Source organism: Vulpes lagopus, chromosome 12 (genome assembly GCF_018345385.1).
Source record: "Vulpes lagopus strain Blue_001 chromosome 12, ASM1834538v1, whole genome shotgun sequence".
In the NCBI taxonomy this organism is placed as follows: domain Eukaryota; kingdom Metazoa; phylum Chordata; class Mammalia; order Carnivora; family Canidae; genus Vulpes; species Vulpes lagopus.
This window is the reverse complement of record NC_054835.1, coordinates 6,271,083-6,294,961: the sequence shown is the minus strand read 5'-3', so window position 1 is coordinate 6,294,961 and position 23,879 is coordinate 6,271,083. Positions and strand designations below refer to the sequence as shown.

At 46.6% G+C, this 23,879-nt stretch overlaps 1 protein-coding gene across 8 annotated transcripts in view; it reads right to left on the bottom strand.

Moving 5' to 3' along the window:
- Positions 1-23,879, bottom strand: part of SPTAN1 (spectrin alpha, non-erythrocytic 1) — a 62,765-nt gene that overhangs the window by 23,659 nt on the left and 15,227 nt on the right. For 4 of the 8 annotated variants that reach the window (XM_041727060.1, XM_041727064.1, XM_041727061.1 and 1 more), the window contains exons 4-30: positions 22,243-22,383; positions 21,764-21,910; positions 19,941-20,074; positions 19,626-19,770; positions 19,394-19,548; positions 18,439-18,574; positions 17,305-17,406; positions 16,057-16,194; positions 15,515-15,625; positions 14,330-14,407; positions 14,035-14,190; positions 13,600-13,804; positions 12,907-13,088; positions 12,323-12,566; positions 12,010-12,132; positions 11,223-11,440; positions 10,331-10,423; positions 9,648-9,782; positions 8,406-8,554; positions 7,288-7,347; positions 5,986-6,184; positions 4,446-4,550; positions 3,986-4,009; positions 3,204-3,239; positions 1,497-1,544; positions 448-539; positions 8-152 (exon numbers count right to left, since the gene is read on the bottom strand). In XM_041727060.1, coding sequence (XP_041582994.1) covers positions 8-152; positions 448-539; positions 1,497-1,544; positions 3,204-3,239; positions 3,986-4,009; positions 4,446-4,550; positions 5,986-6,184; positions 7,288-7,347; positions 8,406-8,554; positions 9,648-9,782; positions 10,331-10,423; positions 11,223-11,440; positions 12,010-12,132; positions 12,323-12,566; positions 12,907-13,088; positions 13,600-13,804; positions 14,035-14,190; positions 14,330-14,407; positions 15,515-15,625; positions 16,057-16,194; positions 17,305-17,406; positions 18,439-18,574; positions 19,394-19,548; positions 19,626-19,770; positions 19,941-20,074; positions 21,764-21,910; positions 22,243-22,383 — 3,501 coding nt within the window. The remainder of the gene's footprint in view (positions 1-7; positions 153-447; positions 540-1,496; positions 1,545-3,203; positions 3,240-3,985; positions 4,010-4,445; positions 4,551-5,985; positions 6,185-7,287; positions 7,348-8,405; positions 8,555-9,647; positions 9,783-10,330; positions 10,424-11,222; positions 11,441-12,009; positions 12,133-12,322; positions 12,567-12,906; positions 13,089-13,599; positions 13,805-14,034; positions 14,191-14,329; positions 14,408-15,514; positions 15,626-16,056; positions 16,195-17,304; positions 17,407-18,438; positions 18,575-19,393; positions 19,549-19,625; positions 19,771-19,940; positions 20,075-21,763; positions 21,911-22,242; positions 22,384-23,879) is intronic. The other 4 variants (XM_041727063.1, XM_041727066.1, XM_041727067.1 and 1 more) reach the window with 2 other exon arrangements.

Here is a 23,879-nt window from a genome sequence, read left to right as displayed (position 1 = left end):
CTCTCACCTTATCACCAAGAGCCGCGAGGTCCCTCTCAAAGCCCTCGTGCTTGCGCTGCAGAGCTTGTACACTGGCCAGATCGTGGCCATAGTTGTCTGTGTTTAGGGCCTGATTCTTCTCCTCAATCCACTCTTTGGTTTCATCGGCATCTCTGAAGGGAGACACATAGGCAGTTAGCGACTGCTGAGCACAGCTACCCTAAACATAGGGTAAGCACAACAAATATATTTAGCTGGCACTTGTACATTTGTCAAGTTTAGTAGGCTACTACTAAAAGCTCCAAAAAGTAAAAGAACACACATTCACTCACTCTTTACTAAGCAATCTAAATCTACCCCATGACAGATATGGTCCCGCTGCCAGAGCACAAATATCAACCAGATCTGAGTCAGCAAATTTAGGGACCGCCAAGGTCACCCCCTCTCCAGCCCCGTGCTCCTCCTTACCTGTGGAACCTCTGTACTTCATGGGCGCTGCCCAAGAGCTGGCTCCGCTCCTCGGCCAGCTGCTGCAGGGACCGCCAGCGCTCGTTCAGCTCCTGCAGGAGGACAGCAGTCAGCTGAGCCGCATCCCTCTTCCACCACACCCATGCCAGACTCCCAACAAGGGGCAAAGGACCAAAGGGCTGGTGCTCAGCTTGCAAGGAAAGGCTGGAGAGCACAATTTCCTGTCTCCAGCCTTTCCAGCTGAACAAATTAGTACAGACACTACAGCAGAGGTCCAGAAGATAAGAACCTCGTCAAAGTTAGCCACATCTGATGGTGTGAACGCTCCATGAATACCTACCTGGAATCACCTCGGATGCTGCAGACACATGCAACCGACCTATCCTCACTCTCAACTCCTAGCTTGGTGCACTCCACAGGGCAACTGCTTCGTAAATAACTACTATGTGGAGGCGTCTGACTTTGGCTCAGGTCCAGATCTCAGGGTCCTCGGACTGGCCAGGGTCGGACTCTCTGCTCAGCAGGGAGTCTGACTTTCCTTCTTCCTCTCTCTCTCTCCTGTGCTGGGTTTCTCAAATAAATGGATAAAATCTTAAACCAAACCAAAACAAAATAACTACCAGGTGGAAAAATCCCAGAGTCTACTACCCCAGAGCCCTGAGCCCAGCTGCACCCAAGACCATGGTAGGCCAAGCAGGGCCTGGTGCTCAAGGAGACAAAATGCCATGGGGACCAGAAAGAAGCCAAACCTCTCCTGTAAGGAGGCAAGAGAGGCATTCCCTGTCTTTTGGACCCTACACTTCGTGCAGCTCCCGATCCCACCAGAACTAAAGGAAAGGCTAACTTTACTGCTAAGACTTGCTGAGTTCCTGACCAGGAAAGCCAACCTCACCACCCTCCTACAAGAGTAGAGCTGACATTTTCCCCAGGATACCATTGGCCCCAGGAGAGTGACAAGTGCAACAGCTCATGTGACTACTCAGGACAAGAGCTCGGCTATAGAGTCAGGAGAAGGAAAACCGTGAGGGAAACTGGCCACAGTTTCTTACCTTGATGGAATTAAAGGTGGCCACGGTATGAACCATCAGACGAGCAGACTATGTAGGGGAGGGAAGCAGAAGAGCAACACTAATCAAGTGTCTGCCAATTAAAAGACAATTCTGAGAAGCAAGTGCCATTCATTTGGTCCCAATTGTCAACCAAAATTATCTTAGAGGGACACTGTCAAAATTCTGAGCAGAGCCACGAATAAAGGATCAACCACCAGGGGAAAGGCAAGAAACACCCAAGTGTACAATTTAATTAAGTTCACTCGGTGAAGAGTCAAGAGAGAGTAGTGACAACCACAATTAAAACAGCACGCTGTGGGGAGCACCCAGCTGGTTTCATTTGTGAAGCACATGACTCCTGATCTCAGAGTTATATGTTTGAGCCCCACGCTGGGTGTAGAGATTGCTTAAAAATAAAATCTTAAACCCCACCACCCCAAACCCAGCTGGCTGGACACTAAATATTAGTGTCTTCTTCCTATTCATACTATAGAACAGTCCAGAAAATACTCAATTTAACAAATGCTGGCAGCTGAGACTGTTTGAATAAAAATACCAGGAACTTAGCTCTTTTTTAGCTACCAGCCTGCTCTTCTCTTTAACAGTGTCCCCCTTGAACTAAGGGCAACAGCCTCACCAGATGAGGGGGATAATAAACCAACACAAAGACCAGTGAATTAGCTTTCTTCTCATCAATGCACAAATCAGACATCTCTTGAGATTGCAGAGCCTGCTCAGTTTTATCCAAAAGAAACCCCACATTGCAATACCTATAAATCTTCAAATATGTTAGAAAAAGCAAGGGTCCTGCTGAGATGCAGGGAAATCAGGCTCATCAGATGCTCCTGTGACACGCCCAAGTGACATTTTCAACCGGTATGGGTGCGGACAGGGTTCAAAAACCAAACCCAATCTATATACTTATTAATTTCGTGCCACTGGCATTTATGAAGCCATTTGAAATACACTTCTAAAAAGACATTTGTTACCAGAAAAACTCCACCAGGAGGTTAGAGAGGTAAGGATGTTGCCCACTCAAGCTACCAATGATCATAAGTTGCCATATAAGACCAATTAAGATTGAGAAGAAGGGAGAAAGCTGAATCAAGGGGAAAAGGCATGCTCCCCCCAATGAGAAACCTCTTTAATGAGCAGAATAATGAGGGCCAAGGAGGGGTGAGGCCAGAAGCAAAGGACTCTAGTCAAGCACCCTCCCTGTGTCTGTTTGGAATAGTGTCTGCTGTAGTAGGTACATCTCTTTTCGTTCTTCTTTCTGTATCTCTCTGCATGATCTAGTATCTTTGAGGAAACATTTCTTAGGCCACTGGGGAAGTGTCTAGGCAGAGGTCATTTTCTTCCTGTTCTATACTCCGGGACTGCAATTCCATGGGTGGACCACACCTAACTACACAGGGCAAGGTTTATTCTGGCAGTGACGTGGGTATCAAATGCCATCTAATCAAACTCATTCTCAGCATCTGCATGTGAACACCTTACTTCTCTATATTAAGGATCATATTTTAACATGTGACAGAGTCAAAGAATGTAACGCCAGGGTCAAAGAAAGAAACCAGCCCAAACAACTCCAGAAATGACCAAAGACTCCCAACAAGCCTCAACAGTCAGAACAGACACATCAGAAAAACACATGAAATATTTCTATTCCTGAAAACCTTTGGAAACAGTAATTGGCAAAGTAGTTCCTACCTTCCAAGGGGACGCAGTCTTGGAATCCGCTTCATCCTATTCAAAGGAAGAGGCAGAGATTAGAGAGCTATGTAGTTCAAAACAACACAGCCCCCGCCCCACCCTCTCCTGTCTGAGGCTGCATCCCCAGAGCCATCCATCAGAGTGGCATCCCCTCTGGAATCCATATCTGCTGGCTCAGAGCACACCACAAGGCCACCTGAGGGAAATGAAGCCAACGATCAGGACAGGAAAACTCTAGTTTATGGAGTGGACAAAAAATGAAGAGAATGAGGAAATTTGGTAAGAAAATCACCAATTTTTGTCTCTGTTCTACTCATAGGATTCTTGGAAAAGGATAATAAAACAAACAGCTGTGGAGGGCAGCTCTGGTGGCACAGTGGTTTAGCGCCGCCTGCAGCCCAGGGCGTGATCCTGGAGACCCTTGATCGAGTCCCATGTCAAGCTCTCTGTATGATGCCTGTTTCTCCCTCTGTGTCTCTGCCCCTCTCTCTTTGTCTCTATGAATAAATAAATAAAATAAAAAAAAAACAAAAACAAAAAAACAGCTGTGGAAAAAGTTCTAGAAAACTGAAGAGAGGACACTTTTTTTTTTTTTTTTTTTAAATCTTTTGGAGAATGGCAAATAGAAACCAATTTCTGCTAATTCTTTTCCACAGGTTTTTTTTTTTTACTAACAAAAGGCATCTCAAGGTTTGGGAAGAGAAATCCTTAATAGGCTTGTGACTTATATTTTTCCCAACACCTACTTCTCCTCACATTCAAGTTCCGCACAGACTTACCCTGGGCATCATGCCATACACCTCCTACGAGGAGAGAGGGAACAAGTTTCATTATTAGAGGAAACACCCACCACTCAGTGACACTCATTAGTGTCAAACCCAGAGACAGAATTACAAAAAGAGAGACCACAGGCTAGGAGAACTTTTCAAGAGTCTAACAGACCAAGTGTTTATATGAAAAACCTTTTATTTACTTAAGAAACGGGTGAGTTTACTATTAATTAAGGGCCATATAAACAATAACTAACTTTCACAATATTAAATGGACATATGGAGAAGACAGGAGCTTCTTTCCCCTGATATAGGAAGGTAAACAAAATGGAGAGGACTCGACCACACCCAGCCCCCACCCCCAACCCCATGCTACAGGACATGGCATATTGGGCTAGCAAGGACACAGGAAGGAACCAAGTTCCTTTCTGCCAGTCACACAGCTTCAGTGTAAAATCCAGATACTTGCCTGCTGCTGTACTGCCTGCACCTCCTCAGCCATCAGACCTTCAGACTCCAGGTCTTCAGCCACCTTGTTAATGTCTTTCAGCCGTGACTCATTGGCCTTCAGATCCTTTAAAGCAAAGCCCATAATAACTAAGACTCCAAGAATAATTCAAAGAAGGTGGGCAACAGATGGTTTGAACCAATAAATCCTGTCCAACAGGTATCCTATGAACTAGTTTATCTATTCCTCAGCAGTCACCTAAATCAAGAACTCCTGACTGTCACTATCAAGGAAGTAAAAAAATAACAGGGCATTGGAGTCAGTCTGTCCCAAACCTGATTAACGACAGTTCATAAACCATTACTCTGTTGGCATGAAAATTTGCTTTCATCTTTCTTTGGAGAAATGTTTTTAAAATTCTGAAATTCTGAAAAAAAAAAAAAAAAAAAAATTCTGAAATTCTGGGGATCCCTGGGTGGCGCAGCGGTTTAGCACCTGCCTTTGGCCCAGGGCGTGATCCTGGAGACCTGGGATCGAATCCCTCGTCAGGCTCCTGGTGCATGGAGCCTGCTTCTCCCTCTGCCTGTGTTTCTGCCTCTTTCTCTCTCTGTGTAACTATCATAAATAAATTAATTAATTAAAAAAAAAAAAAAAAGGAAGGTAGGTAGTTTCTTTAAAAAAAAAAAAATTCTGAAATTCTAATGCCAGCCCCTGTGGAAGAAATAGCCCATCACCCATATTAACTGTTATAAACCTCTTAAAGTAGGAATGATAAACAAGATGTGGTTTATACATGCAATGGAATTCTATTCGGCCATAAAACGTCATGGAGTCCTGAAAACCACCAGGGTAAGAATGAACTGGGAAGAATGTTATGTTCCATGAAAGCAGTCAGTGGTAAAAAGTTACATTAATATAGGATTCCGTTTATATGAAATGTCCACAATACATCAGTCCAGGACAAAAGCCGATCTCATGCTGCCAAGGGCTGGGAGTCCTGGGGAAGGACTAGCAGGTATGCAGCTTCCTTGTGACATAGGAAATGTATCAGAACCAGACAGAGATGCACAGCTGTGCTGAATGCTTCCAAACCACACACTTTAAAACGGTTAACTGTGGGTGCCTGGGGGGCTTAGTCAGTTAAGCGTCTGCCTTCAGCTCAGGTCATGATTGGGATTGAGCCCCACATCAGGCTCCCTGCTCAGCGGGGAGCCTGCTTCTCCTCTCCTTCTGCCTGCCGCTCCCCACTTGTGCTCTCTATCAAATAAATCTTTAAAAAAAATTAAAATGGCGAAGTGTATGCCAACTTTACCCCAATTAAAAAAATACCTTTACCTATTTTTGTATTTTAAGTTCAAAAAAGTTCTTCCAACAAGTAGAGAAAACGGCATCTATTTCCTTGGAGCCAAACTGATCAAAGTTCCAATTCAAGTCATTGAGAAATGGCCACCCAGCGGATGGAACACAATCTGTACCATATTTGTTCTAGTAAAGCACAGTCACAAGTCCAGAAAACCAAGTCTTTGGATGATTTTCCAGCTCAGACCAAGACCTCCCGTACCTTCTGGAAGTCATCGAACTTCTTCTGCAGCACTTCAACCTGCTCCAGGTCAGCGCCCACCTCCTCGCTGGTCAGAGCTGCCTCCTTCTCATTGATCCACTGCTGCAGCTCGTTCGCCTCACGGAACAACATGAACCGCTTACAGCTCTTCTCCAACATGCCCTTGCGCTTCTCGCCCAGCTCCAGCAGAGAGTGATACCTGAAGTCATTGAAGAGGGTGACAAGAGGAGGCAGGCAGGCAGTTAGCTTCCTACAGGTGCTAACCTAAGGGCAAACCACTGGTATCTCTGAGATGTGGATCCCATGAATGTGTAATGACAGTGCCCAGGTGACAAGGTGTCAGAACACAGATGAAGATGAAGCTCCTACAGGTCAGCACTACAGCCCCGAGGATAAGTACACGCTTACTGTTCACCACTAGGTGGCTTAGACAGCCAGGCACACTCATCCCCGGGCCAGTTTTGCTCTGAGAACATCACAACCACAAATGACTGGAACCAAGCGTCTAGCATGGGGGTTCATGCGAGCACAGCTGAGAGACGAAATGAGTGTGCTGGGTACAAGGCATACAGAATTCCTCCTCCGCTCTCATAACTCTCTGAGCCAACCTGGGCGGTGGGGGAAGGCATACCCAACTATACAATAGCCTCGTCCAGGACATTAGCCTCCCTGAACGGTAGGTAAGTGATATTTATTTCTCAGAGAGTTTTGGCAACTTCAGAAGGAAAATCAGGTCGAGTACAGAGTATCTGCACCACTTCATTAGTTGGAAGGTTTCTCAAGAACAATCAAAGAATTTTCGTGCTCTCAGGAACTAAAACACAGAATGCTGAACTACTTACTATCTTTGGAGATGTGAACATGACAAACTTAGTAAAACTAAGTTAAAGGTTAAAGAAAATCCATCACCATCAAATCTAAGTTTCTCAGAATGAAATAAAGACACCAACAAGGTACCAAGACTCAAAGCATTTGAAAGGGAGGAATTTCATTTCCTTCCTACCAAGGAACGCCAGGGACCCGGCCATCAGTTGGGGACTAAGAGTGGCTGGCCCACCACCAAAGCCAACAGGAGGGGAACCAACAACATTCTGAACACACAGCTGTGCGTGGAAGAGATAAGTGGCCATTGACTGACACAGCAACACCGACACCTCTTCCCTGGTGAGGGAAGCCAGCTGCACAGCAGCACAGTCCCCGCCCCCTCCCCCACCTCGTCTTTCTGGATGAACAAGTGCTCTCAAGAGAAGTGGCAGAGGGAGAACCGACATGGGCACTTGGCAAGGCCGCCCGCCTACTCACAGTTCCTCCACCTGTTTCATACGCAGAGACACACTGCCGGCCTCCTTAGTTATGCGCGTCCTGCACAGGGGGGGGGCACAGCAAAAAGCATGCACAAATTAGTGGGATTAATCCATAGGAAAGAAGAGTGCAGCTCCGAGGCCACCAGGAGGCTGGATGCTTCAAGTGGGGGCAACTGAGGAGTCCTTGAAAAGCTCTCAGAAGCAGGCCGGGCCATGAAGGAAATCAGTAAAGAAACAGCCAGGAAAGTAAGTTAGAGTAGTTAGTTCACTTTTGTTTTCCTGAAAAGTCTGCCAGGCTTAAGGCAGGCAATTTTCCTTGTACAGGTGACTCTGGTAACTTTGCAGAGCAAGGCCAGGGAAGGAAAGGCCTGCCCTGAGAGCTAGTATGCCCTTCCAGCCACATACCGGGCCACCTGCTTTGCTCCCCCAGTTACAAGCCAGGCACAAAGCACTCTCCTGTCTCAGCAGTAACACAAAAGATTTGTAAGTGGACAAATAACTGATCTTTTCAGGGATCGCCAGGGTCAGAAAAGTTCCATTACACTAAGGTCTAGTGAGAACATATCTTTTGAGTGTTTTTTCAAGTGTCCAAAACTTTTGAGCTCGTTAGCAGAGCAAGACATCCTACAGGAGGGACATAGGTCAATACAGGAGCTTAGCTAGGTAGGGGACAGAGGACAAAGCCATTTCATAAAAAATAACCTCCATCTCAGAGCAGAAAGCAGGAGAGAGCCACTCTCCCAATAGTCCTCTAAAAAGGGCAGAGCTGTAGGGGTGTGGAACCTCTAAAAATCAATCCCAGAGCATCTCCCCAACTGAAGGACAATGGTTCAGAGAGTGATGTCTAGAAAATGCTGAAGAAAAGAAACTCACTTTAGTAGAAGAAACTAAATAAGGAAAATAAGGGTATTAATCCAGAGTTTTAGGTCCAAATGAAACACCATGGGTTAAAAAAGACCATGGGAAAGTGTCTGGAAGAGGGTGTTCTGAGTTCACACGGGCACCAGAACAGTCGCTCTGAAGCCTCTGGACACTGCCTAAAGCTTGGCCTACGTGGGATGTGAAGTAAGCCCCAAGAGACACCTGGACCTTTGTGGTCACCAGTATGGCCCTTACTGGTGGTCAATCTGCTCCTGCCGCACAGCTATGCTGCCCTGCTCCTCCAGAAGGTTCTCTCGGGAAGCAGACTGGGCAGGGTCCAGCTTCTTCACATACGCGGCTGGCACGAAACCCTGACGGTCGTTCACTTCCACCTTCCACCAGTCCTGAGAAGACAAAGGGACAAATGAAACACGAGTTCCCTAGAAAGAGAGAAACCAAGGAGGCCTGTGCATGTGCACACATACATGAGAGCTTTGGCCCTGTTAGGAGAATCTCGTGACAGTGTCAAGGTCACTTTGCTCAAGGACTGAAGTGTCAGTCCTCTGTCACCTGCCAAGTAGAGAGCGTGTCACAAGGATGCCATAAGGACACCCAACATGAAGGGCGTTCCCTCTCTTCAGCAGACACCCCAGAACTGCACTAATAGTGTGGCCATATGCCTCATGTGGTTATGTAAATTTAAATAAGTTAGAATAAAATTAAATTTAAAAATTCAGTTAACCAGTCACATTTCTAGTGCTTAATAATTACTTGTGGTAACAGCTACTGCAGAGCCAGCACACACAAAATGTCCACTATCACAGCAAGTTCCATGAGACAATGCTGTTGAGTAAACCAGAAATAAACTGGAAGGTGGTTTAGAGACAACGGAAAATACAAATCACAGATTTTTCTCAAATGCTAATGATCAGGGTAAACTGTGGGGTATAGAGTATAGGAATAACTGTTTTTAACAAGGCTGTGAACATCTCTCCAGCCTGAACAAGTATCTTTTGCAATCTCTCAGATAACGTGTGGAATACCATCCACCTCATCTCAAAGCCTCTGTCAAACCAGCATATATATGTCAAGGAAAGGTGGCTGATGAACCGGGAAGCATTTAACTTCCAGAGCCTACGGGGTGACACCGCAGCTATCTTCAACTAGATTAAGAACCAACAGCTTTAAGTTCCAGAAAAGCAGACTCTGGCTCTAGAGAGAAAGAACACCACCTACAGGTGTATAATCATGAAAAAAAGTGACTCTTTAGAGTATGTGCCACCACACCACCTTTGGGTGTTCAGGAAGACGGACTGATTGCCTTCTCCATCACCCACAAAATGAACCTATATCAAGAGGGAGACTGCCTGGGCAACTCAAGTCTCCCCTCAAATTCTAACCCAGGCTCATTTCAGACACAATGGCCCACAGGCACACAACTGAACAAAACTGGTAGTGCTGACGGAAAGAGACATGTGACTGCTTCAGACGCCTTGCCTTGTTGGTGCTGTTGAGTAAAGTGAGAATGTCCCCTTTCTTCATGGTAACCTCTCGAGGGCTCTTCTCCTGATAGTCGTAGAGAGCCAAGACCAGCTCCTTCCCAGTCTCATCATCCATGGGGGCCACTTGTTGCTAAAAATCCCAAGGAAGGGCAAACACAGTTAAAGGATGTCCATGGTGTGTCCCGACACAGGACAGACTCCAATTTCAACAGCTGTACCAAATTTACCAAACACACGTTTATGAGAGTCCATCTCTGAAGCAACCAATAAAATTGATTCCCAAACTTTAGCTGTTCAGTCTTTTAAAAAAATCTCATCTTGAACGGTTTATACATCTTGGTGTTACAAGACTTTGGTTTTCTTTTTTTAAAGATTTTATTTATTTTTTTATGAGAGATACAGAGAAAGAGAGAGAGAGGCAGAGACACAGGCAGAGGGAGGAGCAGGCTCCAACCAGGGAGCCTCATGTGGGACTCAATCCCAGGACTCCAGGATCACTCCCTGGGCCAAAGGCAGGCACTAAACCACTGAGCCACCCAGGGATCCCCATGGCGTCACAAGACTTTATAATGAGGCCACCAGAATATTGCCGATGGCTGTCACACCTGCCAGAAGTGCCTGAGCCTGGCAACTTCCCCCGCCCCTGCTGTGGAACTGCTCAACTAAAGCCCAGCTTACCCGGCAGGACTGAGCCTGGTCCCTCAGGGCCTGGATGCTGCTGCCGTAGGCGCTGAGATCTGACATCAAAGCTTCATGTTTCTTCAGTAGAGCCTAAAACCAAAAATCACACACTCTGACAATGGCACAAGGAGCAAGGGCGCCCTAGACATGACGCCTCACTGACCTGCCACCCTCCTAAGATGTGGTTTAGTTACACGCTGATTTTCTCAGCTCCTGTTCCACACACACACACTCTCTCTCTCTAATACTTATTATAATATCTTTTCTCCCTGCTCTCTGTGCCTCTGCTGGAAACAGAAAAGGAGACAGCACAGTATCACACATACAGCGAATCCACCACCCATCAGAAATAAACATCACCAGCAAACAAAAGCGTGTGGTGGACACTGCCCTCCGTGTGGAAGCTCCCTCCACCCTGCCACATGCAGGGCTTCAGCATTAACTACTGCCACCGCTGCCCAGGCTTTTCAGTTCTCCCCTCCTCCCTCTCTTGGAGAGTCCTAGAAGCTGCATGTCAACACTCAAGTACTCTAGTTTCTGTGAAGACTGGTAAGCTATGAGGTCCAGGAGCTATGCGTTGACCTTTATTGAATAAAACAGAAGAGCTTCACTCAAAAACACTAATTACTAGGGGGGAAAAGAAAAGGTGATCACGTACACAGGCGCACATACGCATGTGGAGAGAACAGGTGGACAAGAATGGCAAAATGCTCACGGTGGAAGGCAGTGACAGCTAGTATCCTCTCTCCTTCTGGCATGACTGCATTTCCACAGCAGGAAGTAAACACCAGGTTCTACAATGCCTTCATCAAACCAACAGTGCAGAGGCTGTACCTCCCACATCCAGGGTTCCAGTGAGAGCCCTGGCAGACTCCCCACGCTCGCTCACCTCAGCGGAGTCCTCGTCCTTTCCGTAGTCAGTGCTGCCCACGATGGGCTCCTTCTCCCGCATCCAGGACTCTGCCTCGTTGGCGTCAGCAAAGTACTGCTGGGCCTGCAAGGAGTCTTCCAGGTCCTGCCGCCGCTGGGAGGCCTTGGACTTGAGGGACTCCCACTTCTGGTTCAGTTCGCTGAGCTTAGCCTTCACATCCTCAGCAGCAAAATGGCCTGGAAGGCGGGTGAGGGAAGGGAGAACAATGTTTAAGGGGGCTGCCTGTCGCCAGACAAAAAGGTCTTCCGTGTGTCCACGGCACCTGTGCTACACCACCGTGGCAAGCCAGGCCCCTTCACGATCCTGTTTTAGGAGGAGCTTGCCCCAGCCTTTTAAGTGATTTGCTCAATTTTTGTCTCCTCAAGCCATGATCTCTACCCAGACTCTACAAAGCAGGTAATTCCAACCAGTACCAGGGACTGAACCATCAAGACATAATAAAAGCTTAACAGTGCCATCCCCAGTCCTCAGTCACTGGGACATGCACCAGGCTGTTCCACACTGTTCTACTTGCTCTCACTTGGCCCTCACAACTATGTTAGAAGTAGGTGTTATTACCCACATCTCACAGGTAAGACACTCAGATCGAGAGAGCAGGGTTAGTCAAGGTTATAAAGTAAAAAAAAGAGAACAGGGAAAACACTCAACCCCACAGCCCAATCTGACTTAAGTCCACACACTTTAAAAAAGAAAGGACACAGGAAGAATGATAGCACAGAGCCACTGCCCGATGACAACCGCTCACCTTCCTCCACCATGGCATTCCCCTTCTGTGTAACCGCTTTGATGCGGGGTTCATGCCCAGCAATTTCTGCTTGTAGGGCTTGGTGTTTCTTCAGCAGATTTTGGACTCCAATCAAATCTTTGCCTGAAAGCAGAAACCGCTCCCTGGTCATCCAAACCATCAAGAGAGAAGTCAGCCCTGTCATTCTTAAGATTCTACTGGGGTTCAAGTTTAAGTTAAACTTGACCTTGCTTGTTCTGATATGCACCTCTTTTATGGTCAAGGGTAGAGCCCATTCTCAGATGTGATTCTTATCTGATGAAAATAGACTAACCTCTGTTGGTGGACGCAGCGATGGGCTCTTTCTCCCTAATCCATGTCTCCTCATCCTCAACATCACGGAAGAGCTGCTGTAAGCGTAGAGAATCAGCCAGCTTCTGCTTTCGGGCAATCATGGGTTCCTTGAGAGCCTCATAGCGAGCCACAAGGGCTTCCTGCTTCTTCTTGATGTTTTCAGCATCAAAGTGGCCAGCATCCTGGAACTGGCGGGCCTGAATGGTGATGCCATCGATTCGATCCTGGGAACAGGAAAAGAGAATCTTGAAAAGCATGGACCAGCCTTGGCAACAAGGTTCTGGACTGATCTTACCTCAAGGGTGGTTTGAGCATATACAAAGAAAAAGTAACACAGTTGTTTTCCCAGCCCAAAGAATATTTTTTCTTGCCATCTCTTTCTCTCATTTTGAGCTTCCAGAAAGCTCTGAGAAAAGAGTTTAATTGGAGAAGAATAGGGAACACACAGGACTACCTAAGAAAATCAACACCTTTTATCCCTCCAAAAATGAGGGATTACTTGCCACTCTTCACTCCTGTTTCCATACCACAAGCCTGACAACAGCCCCCAAGTCACACTCTTACCTGGTGAGCAGCCACATCGGCCTCTAGCAGGGCATGCTTCTTCTGGAGGTTCTGGACATTGGTAAGATCTTTGCCATAATCGTCTGAAGCCAAGTGACCTTCCACTTCATACAGCCACAGCTCAATATCCTCAACATTGCGGTTGAACTGCTGCTGCTGGTTTGCCTCACGAAGCTTTATCCCTGGTCAAAGGAGCAGGTCTGACTTTCTATTTGTTAACACTATCCTTCTGCCAAGATTACTCACTAAACAATGGCATCTTAGTGAAGGACCATGAATCAGGATTGTAGTCCTGCTTCACCTCTATCACAAAAGTAAAGAACACAAGATGCTGACTTGAAAGTTCTACAAGAAGCATTCTAACCCACAGGAGAGGAACACCTAATAATTACTGAATGCCCTCGGCTCTCAACTGAGCTTTTTCAGTGTTGGGGCCCAGTTCAGTCATGGCTGGCTAACTGAATCTCTCCCTTCTCACTCAGGCTCCCCCAGTAACCAGCAATGTCAACCACATTTGCCACATTAGCAAAAGTATTGAGAATGTGAGGCAAGTAACTCCTACATGGGAGATGAGCCTGCTCACCCAAGGTCTCCTGGTCTACCTTACCTAGGTGGTGTATGTCCCTACACTTAACTGGGAAGGGACACGGAATCCCCTAGCATTTCTCTCACAGTCCAGATACCTTCTCTTACCCTTCAGTTCAGTGGCTTCAAGCAATTTCTTCCACAAACTGATGACCTCATTCATACGAGCTGCTACCTCATCTTTGGCATAGTGGTTGACATCAATCAGCTTTTGCCCTGCTTTCTCCAGGGCATCAATGCGGCTCTGGTTGGCCGAGAGCTCAGCCTCAAAAGCCTGATGCTTCTGTACTTTTCCTTGTAGGTTGGATGGGTCCTGTCAATAAAAGGAAGAAGGGAGTTCTACCTCGAACCTCAGTATGTCAAACTACTCTGTGTTATCTTCTTACTTCTCTTTATTGGCAGGGGGGTAGGGGTGGAAAACAGCCTACACTAAATAGTGTGATTTTGGAATTTCCTATTTCTTTCTTTAGCTACAATTTATCTGTGAGAACTGCCTTTAGCTTCCTAGCCAAAGGCTACATGGCAATGCTGGCAGAACGTTACTTTATAAGCTTCATCTGTGGCAGTTTTCATCTTCTCATTGACCCAGCTCTTGAGCTCATCAGAGTCACGGAAAAATTGCTGCAGGTGGAAAGAGTCTGCCAGTTGGGCGCGACGACACATGGCTCTTTCATGAAGGGCATTGCGGCGGCTCAGGAGCTGAAAGACAAGGAGCCACGTGAATCTCTGGCTCCTAACCCCCAGAGATTTCTGAATCAAGAGGCTACATGGCAACATGCATCCCAGAAGGGAGAGCTGGGGACAGAAGGGCAGGAGCATGGAGAACCTGGAAACGTACCGCATCTCGGCGGGTAGCCACGTCTTCCATGGCGTAGTGGTTGTTCTGAATCAGCTTGGTTGCAAATTCATCCAGTGCCTACGAGGGAAAGAGGGAAGATTAAGGGTTTCTCCTTGGTAAGCATGTGGCTGCACAGCTTGGCCTCCAGAGCAAAGTAACTGAACAGGTCACCAAACACTCGGAACCATAACACAGTTTTCCCCTTAATTTTTGAGTTTTTGCTTGACGTTATTAGTCAGATACAACACTATCATGCTAGCTCCCTTCAAGACTGTAGATGATTTCATGACACACCTGATATGATCAGACAGGGGTCAAAACAGGTTAGCAGCCTTCCAGTTCCTGCCTCTAAGAACTCTTTTTTTTTTTTTTTAATATATTTTTTTAATTTTTATTTATTTATGATAGTCACACAGAGAGAGAGAGAGAGAGGCAGAGACACAGGCAGAGGGAGAAGCAGGCTCCATGCACCGGAAGCCCGACGTGGGATTCGATCCCGGGTCTCCAGGATCACGCCCTGGGCCAAAGACAGGCGCTAAACCGCTGCGCCACCCAGGGATCCTAAGAACTCTTTTCAAAGGGGAAAATACCTCTTCCATGAGCTCCAACTACTTTAACTTTTCAATTTTATTTTTTGAAGATTTTAAATAATCTCCACATCCAAAGTGGGGCTTGAAATTACAACCCCAAGATCAAGAGTTACACGGTCCACTAACTAAGCAAACCAGGTGTCCCAAATTCTTTTTTTTTTTTTTTTTTTAATTTTTATTTATCTACAATAGTCACACACACACAGAGAGAGGCAGACACACAGGCAGAGGGAGAAGCAGGCTCCATGCACCGGGAGCCCGACGTGGGATTCGATCCCGGGTCTCCAGGATCGCACCCTGGGCCAAAAGCAGGCGCCAAACCGCTGCGCCACCCAGAGATCCCTCCTGAATTCTTTAACTACTTTTAGTGAAAGGTAAATATCGTCACGGAGGTTGACGTCAGGAAAAGATCTCATCCTGTAAACTGGGGCAGGCCTCCTACCAGGCCATGCTCCCCCACCACCATGAGATCTGAAGCCCCCACGGAAGTGCCTCTCATGCAGATCCTGTCACATCTGCTCAGAAACCCTTCAGAAGAACAGACTCTGGGCTAAGTCCAAGGATCACCCAAAGGTACAACAAGAAGGGGTCTTACTGTAATTTTTTCCTCCTGGGCGCTGAGGGATTTCTCAAAGTCCTCGTGCTTCTTGAGGAGCGCCTCCACGCTATCCAGAGAGTCTCCCAAGTCCTCATTCAGCAGGAAGGCCTTGAGAAAGAAAGCAAAAGCACTCAGAGGGACACCCTAGTCCTTTCATCTCTTAAGGCTTTCGGCAAGCAAAGCTTATGCTGGCCAAAGTGTGACAAGAAGAAAGGAGCCTCATGTCCTTTAAGATTCACTTACAACTAATCTAACAATAGCATGAAGTATTAAGTTCCAGACCCAAAACCAAACCAAACTCCAAAAACTCCTCTTTGGTAAGAAGTCATTCCACACCAACACACTCATCTCTAAACCGGGGGCCTGTCTTGTGGGTCTTGCAACCCCAGCAGCAGGAGGAAGGCCGGCAGAACTGCCAGAAGCTGCCCCAGCTCTTCACCCGATGCACAGCTGCAATGCTAATAATTTCCTGCCTGAAATAAGCCACCTGAGCAGCAGATCAAAGAGCAAGGAAGATGCGGCAGGTGGGTGAACAATACCTCCTGCTTGCTCATCCAGTTGTCCACCTGCTCCGTGTCGCGGTAGAAGAGCTGCAGGTCCATGCACTGCTCATACTGCTGCCGGCGCAGCTCCCACAGCTCCAGCAGGGCCGCCCTCTCCTCAGCCAGGATGCTCAGCTTGGAGGAGGGGGGAGACGAAGGATGTGAGGGGAGGGGACGTGAGAGGAGGGCAGATCTGACACTCACCCTCAGGCAAACAGAAAGGCTGCCCTGGAATTTCTAATCCTCATGCTAATCTTTGGGCTTGTTTTCTGGTTTGCAAAAGGGGACAAATTACAGTCACTTGTGTCAGCCAACTCATGGGAAACCACACAAATCCTGAGCAGCTGGCATGTTTATGCTACGTAGGAGAGGGAACCCTAGTTAACCTGGAATTAATTTACTGCCACGTTATCAAATGATGTTAGGTCAAAATGCTAAGTAAAGTTTAGGTAGAAGAAAAAGTACCTCTTTCTTTTTTTTTTTATTTTTTTTAGAGAAGTCTTTTTTTATTATTATTTTTTTAAAATTTATTTACGATAGTCACAGAGAGAGAGAGAGAGAGAGAGAGAGAGAGGCAGAGACACAGGCAGAGGGAGAAGCAGGCTCCATGCACCGGGAGCCCGACGTGGGATTCGATCCTGGGTCTCCAGGATTGCGCCCTGGGCCAAAGGCAGGCGCCAAACCACTGCGCCACCCAGGCATCCCGAAAAAGTACCTCTTTCTAAAAGGTGAGGAGCAAAAATGGAGTTAAGGAGTCTCAGCTGAGACTGAGAAACGTCAACTCAGTGGATGTTCCATAAAATACATAACTTTTTAGGTTCCACAGTTGACAATAAAGTACGTCCTTGAAAAGTAGTCAACATGATGCTAAAACATCATTCTCTAACATTACTCAGGTTATCTTCATATTCAGATACTGTGGAACCTGTACACACTTATATACATCATCTAAAAGCCATTTCCTCTTGGCTTCACCTATAATGCAGGACTCAACTCCCCGTGAAGTCCTAAGTAGGAAATGTCACAAACGTCCCAAATGAATGGAACTTTTTTTCTCTGATTAATCACCATACTACACACAGGTCTTCTTTTTCAGTCTCTCAAGAAGCCCCCCCCCCGCCCCCCCATCTTCCCGGCACAAGCTCTGTGTAAGCCGTTCGCACACCAGAGTGAAAACAGCCTGGATGCTTGAGGATGGATACCAGCTTTCAGAGACTTTCAGTTGAAGAACCTCTCCCCTCTTACCTTCTCCCTCACTTCATCTGAGGCATAATGCCCAGCAGCAAGCAGGGCCTGTCCAGACTCATCTGCAGATTTAAAGCTGTCCTCGTGAGCATCAATCTCACCCTACAGGGAAAAAAGGCACAATTTATGCCTAGCAACTTACATAGACTTAATGTGTTTTTGTGTGGAACTGTACTGATTGTAAAGATCCTGGGGAGAATTCTTCCACCTTCATAAAAGATCATGTGTAAGATAAGACGTTCCCCTTTAGTCTTTCTTCAGTCTTTCAACAAAGCCAGAACGCCTTTTTTACAAATACATTACTCAACTTTTGTTTAGATGTATTCCCAAGCACATTATACTTTGAAACAATTATAAGTAGCATTTTTTTAAAATTATGTTTGTTACTAGTGTATTTGACATTCTATATTGACTTTTTCACAACTTCCACATTAAAACCTCTCAGAAGACTTACAGCAATAATTACTTCTAAAATCCTGCTTCATGGTGTTTTCCAAAATTACTTAGTCATAAAAAAACCTTTGAAAGGTTTTTCAAAGGGGAAAGGAGAGAAAATGAGTGGGAAATACCAGAGAGGGTGACAGAACATGAGAGACTCCTAATTCTGGAAAACGAACAAGGGGTAGTGGAAGGGGAGGTAGGCAGGAGGATGGGGTGACTGGGTAATGGGCACTGGGGGGGCACTTGCTGGGATGAGCACTGGGTGTTATACTATATGTTGGCAAATTGAACTCCAATAAAAAACATACAAAAAAAGAAAAAGCTCATAAAACCAGTTTTCTGTGGGACATGGTACGGAAAAAACCCAGAATAAGGAAATTACAATAAATATGACATTCAGCATTTCAACAAAGTTATTATTTAAGACAGTACATGACTGATGCGCAGAACTGAAGGGCTTCTCTCTTGCCAGGGCGTGGCCCTTCACTTGTATGGACCACTGTCTCCTGACACTTATTCAGCTTCACCACCTACGAGAAGCAGGCAGAACCAGTCTCCAAAGGCAAAGCCAACAACAATCCTGTGGTAAGAGCCACCTGTAAATGTTTCAGCTACTCTGGCCATAAGGTAGAGTACTCCCCAAATGTGTTACAAGTTACTGCCTTTCCTTTGGGAAGACGTTGGAAACGCTACCTTGTGTTCTTGATGCCTGTCCAGCAAGGCTTCGGCGCCGGCCACATCATTGGCAAGCTCATCTGCATTGATAAGGGCTTTCATCTCAGTTACCCAGCTGGTAAGGTCACGGAAGTCAGCAAGGAAGCGTTGAAGCCTGGGGAAAACCAAGATAAGTCATCAGATGTTGCCAGTGGAGAGCCCAGGATGAAAAATGCCTTCCTAAAGCTCCAAATTCTGTCCTCAGACCATGCCAATTCTATCCTGGGACACAGAGGCTTCTTCAGTTTGATTGTAAAGGAAAGCAAGAGAAGGCTGCAATCAACCCTTTAAAATCTAGGTTGTGGGATCCTTGGGTGGCGCAGAGGTTTGGCGCCTGCCTTTGGCCCAGGGCGCGATCCTGGAAACCCGGGATCGAGTCCCACGTCGGGCTCCCGGTGCATGGAGCCTGCTTCTCCCTCTGTCTGTGTCTCTGCCTCTCTATCTCTCTGTGACTATCATAAATAAATTAAAAAAAAAAAAAATTAAAATCTAGGTTGTGTCCATCACCATAATTCTCCAATCTGGTCCCTTCTCTCCAACCTCCTGTTCATTCCCCAGTTCTAGCTCCAGTTAGTAATTAGCATTCTTTCATTTCCCAGTCTTGATTTACTCAATTTTAATAGTATATTCATTGTGCTCTGATTGCTAAGGAGATTTCCACTTCTACTGGCCATAATGCACCAATACAGAATGGAGGAATATTCATAAAGTCATAAATACTATGTACACACACACACACTATAGACTGACCAATCTCCAAACAAATATAACATCGGTAGAAAAAGTCACCTGCATTTTCTTTCTTAGTACAGGAACCTGGCAGGTGTACAGCAGTGCTCTCAGTATGTAGAAGTGACCCCTAGGCCCGCCTTCCCTCTTCTCTAAGAGAGGTGCAACAACACAAGTTGCTGAGCTCCAGGAGATTATTCCCCACCTGTAGGAGTCATTGAGGCGGGCATGTCTCTCAGCTGCCAGAGTCCGGATCTGCTCCCAGTTGGCAATCAGCTCCTCTCGCTTCACTTGAATCTGTGCAGCACTCAGAGGGTGGGACTGCTGTAGGCGGTCGGCCTCGGCACATAGGGCTTTGACCTGGAAATGCACTCCATCAGACTGTGCTCATGCCCCTTGCTAACTTACTTATGGCACTGGCTGCTTTCAAAACCCACCTTGTCCTCCAAAGCAGCAAGATCTCTCTCCAAGCCTTCGTGCTTCCGCAGCAGAGCCTGAACACTTGCCAGGTCTCGGCCAAAATCGTCAGAGGCCATTAATTGCTCCTTTTCTTTAATCCAGCTAATGGTTTCATCCACATCCCTGTGGAATGGGAGGCACCAGTGCAGCCACTTATGGCAACTGTCTGGAGCTGGGGAGCCTGCACTGGGCCAGGGCCCTGGCAGCTCCAGTACCTCCTTGGCATGTGCCATATACTTAACCAGGTCCCTCAGGTATGTGCCCACACCTAGCAGCCCTCTTTGGCTTGGTACCTGTTAAAGCGCTGAACCTCAGCAGCTCCGAAGAGCTTCCCCTGTCTCTGAAGGGCCAGTCCCTTCAGCCGCTGCCAGGCCGCATTTACTTCATCTTGCTTGGTCTTGATGGTCTCCTCCTCAGGGTGCTGCTCCTACATGAGGGAGAGTGGAGACTGGCCTGGATCCTGAGCCCCTGGCTCCTCCAAGTCCCCACTTCAGTAAACCTTTATCTTTCTGAAAAATACTGGTTTTATGTGTGAAATGAAGCAAAGCTTGTTCAAATCTAGCTTCTGGGGTGCCTGGGTGATTCAGTCAGTTAAGTGTCTGACTCCTGATTTTGGCTCAGGTCATGATCTGGGGTTCATGAGAGTGACCCTGCTTAAGATTCTCTCCCCGCTTGCTCTCACTTCCTCTAAAACAAATAAATAAAACTGGCTTCCATTTCCTCTTAATAAAAAGAGGAGACACATTATCTATCCCTTGGAATAGATGGTGAGGTCATAAAGCAGTGATGGGTATCAATACCAAAAACCTTTGTGCGGGCAGCCCCAGTGGCTCAGCGGTTTAGCGCCGCCTATAGCCCAGAGCTTGATCCTGGAGACCCAGGATCGAATCCCATGTCAGACTCCCTGCATGGAGCCTGCTTCTTCCTCTGTCTCTGTCTCTCTCTCTCTCTCCTCTGTGTATTCTCTTGAATAAATAAATAAAATCTTTAAAGAAAAAAAACAAAACAAAAAAACAAAAACCTTTGTGCTAACACGTCAGGTGCAAGTGTGTGGTAGTCTCACAAATGCACCCATGTCTGTCCCAAGCAGTGGAAAATCCATTATTTCCAACATTCATGAGCCTATCAAGCCATTCCTGCCTATATACTTCATCTTAAAGTTTGCTCCTGACTTCAGACTGGAGCTAGGTCTTTAAAAGCCTCTTACCCCACCAGCCACATTTTGGTTTTAATAAAAATAACATGTAAGTAATAAATGAAGCATTTAAGGGTTCTGGGATCCATCTGTGAGATCTTAGGCTTGGCCTGACTGCTTTTCTCAGTACAACCTCAGGATGCCCCAAGATTCTGGGGCAGGGTGAGGGGGCAGAGCACATCTCTCACTGTGGAAGGGTGAGGCATTTCTGAGGAATGTTGGCTCTTCTTTCATCACTGGCCAGAAAGGGAACCAGTACCAGCCCTGAAGCAGATCCATAAATTTAAGATTTATTTCCCCCAAATCAAATTTCTCTGAAAGCAAAAATGCTAGTTCCTACTGCTTGACATCTCCGGAACCTCTGATCCCTACAGAGGAAGCTAAGGATAAAGAAGCAGAGTATGGAAGCAAGCATGAAGGCAATGGGAAAAGGGTGCACTTGCCCCTCTTAATGGCTCGGAGCCACCATTGGAGAGCCCATTCATTACAAGGTTCCCCAGACACCCAAGAGAGCAGTCAGGCATCAGTGGGTGCCTGCCAACTGTAAGCAGCTCTCAGCACCACACCCCATCTGGGAACCCCTGACACCTGCCTGTAGCAACCCAATAAAAGCATCGCCAAGCCCTACCCGAAAGTGCATGGAGGAAGCAGATGAAATGAACTCTGCCCTTCCTGCCTGTGGCCACAGGTTAGCAAGCAGTTTCTTTTTTTTAGTATATGTGCTGCCGAAGCAAGCACTAGCAAGCAGTTTCTACTTTAAGTGTTACCAGCATGGCTGTCAATTCTAAACAAAACTCTTAGACAGGCTTACCAAACCTTGCTCACTCAGAAATTAGGTAATACAATCAAAATCTTCTTCTGAAAACACCAGAAAGTTAATACTATGATCTGGGAAGAAGCACACAGCACACTGCTACGTACCTGAATGAGCTTGGCAGCAAACTGATTAACTTCGTTAACTCTTTCTTCATGGGCAGCCATATCTGTTTGAAACTCTTCAAATTTCTTCTGTAAAACCTCTACATGCTCCAGGTCTTGGCCCAGCTCCTCAGAAGTCACAATTGCTTCCTATTTGGGGACCATTACAGAGCCAGAGTCACCAACAAAACAACAGCTCCCAGAAACTCAGCATGAACAAGACCCACCGGGATGTGCCTTGTTAGCTTTAGTGGATGCAGCTTCCTGTGTCATCTGATCTTAGCTCCCCTCCTTTTAAAAGGCTGAGCTCATGGGATTTTGGGGTGAAGACTCTGGGCTTCAGAATTATAGAAGAGCACACCCCGGAGAGCAGATGGAGCTAGAGCAATTCCACTATGTGCCTTCTGCAGCTCACACTGGCTCAAGGCTGGGCCTCGGTCTCACTAAGGTTTACTCCGCAAACCTTCCCCCTGGAAAGATACCTTGTCGTTGATCCAGTCCATCACATCCTCACACTCTCGCAAATACTGCACCAGCTTCTGGGCCTGCAGCAGTTTGACTCCCTTCTCTCGCATCTTCTCCAAAAGCAGCTCCCACTGGCGGTGCAGCTCCATTAAACGGGTCTGCAGATTAAAAATCAGCCCCCGAGATCACAACCATTTCTATGGGATCTGGCTCCTCCACAGACTTCCCACAAGTCAGAAACCCCACAAATCAGAGCTCAGAACAAGTCTTTTTAAAGATGATCCCCCTTTCCCCAAAGATATGCCCCAAACTGGGAGGAAACCAGAAGTCTGAGAATAGGAAACAGCATACACCTCACAGTAGTTTGGTAGGTCTTAAAGAACAAAATTACTGACCTCTGGCAGGTGGATTTTTTTCCCCAGTCTACTTCAGGAGACTTAAGATCAACTATTACCAATATTATATTATTTATAATTAATGTTCTTAGTAACTGAATCATTGAGTGGGATTCCTGGGTGGAAAGACAAGAGGAACTGACATGAAAACTGAGCAGAAATTACTGAAGGGGGGCAGCCCAGGTGGCTTGGTGGTTTAGTGCCGCCTTCAGCCCAGGGTGTGATCCTGGAGACCTGGGATCGAGTCCCATGTTGGGCTCCCTGCATGGAGCCTATTTCTACCTCTGCCTGTGTCTCTGCCTCTCTCTCTGTGTCTCTCATGAATAAATAAATATAATCCTTTAAAAAAAAAAAAAGGAAATTACTGAAGGGTATGTTCTGAATTTGTGGAGGGAAACAACAAAACAAGAGATCCTACAGGCATCGTGAATGCTAAGAAATAATGATGAGGGCCAAGTCAATAGGAACACCTTTGTATATAAGTAGAAGAGATGGGGTCCTGAAACATATCAGCGATCAGAAAGGATTCTTGGCAGAAAAGGTTTTGGAACTTCAATGAAAAGGCATTTTGCGGGTGGGGGGGGGAGGAGGTACTTTGTGGTCCAACACATCTCAGGTTGGATTTATTTCAAACTTCATCCAAGTGGCAGCCCCAGACCCAAACATACTTCCCAGCATCTTTGGGTACCCATGGCACAGTCCTAGTAAGGACATGTAAACAACTGGAGGGAACCAATCATCAATTCAAGCTTCCGTAATGCTTTCTGGTATCTAACCCAATCTCAATGTGTTGACTATACCTACCGAAGATACTGGGAGTTTCTGTGTTAACACTGGGAGACAGAAGTAAAACCCACAACGAGGCTGAAGCACTCACAGAAGAGATCCGCCCATGGTTGAGATGCCCCTCCCAGCCAGCTAAAAACTTGAAAGCCACGGGACAGCCAACATGGGTGGATCCTCTTAGAAACAAGGGTGTATGTTCTACTTGAAAGGAGAAAACAGCAGGGGGAAATAAATGCTCACACAATTCACTTCCACCACTGAAGGCTGCAAAAGCAGCCTGTCAATGGGAAGGAAGTGAAAGGCATTCCAAGGCAGGGGGGGGAGGAAGAGGCAAGCAGCAGCAACTCAATACTCCACCTACTCGGATGTGGGACCCAATGTGGGTGGCGGTGACTATGGGGCGCCACGCCGTCCGGTATGGTGTGAAAGTCTAAACCAGCAACAGACAGGTTATCCATGAAATAGAAGCAATC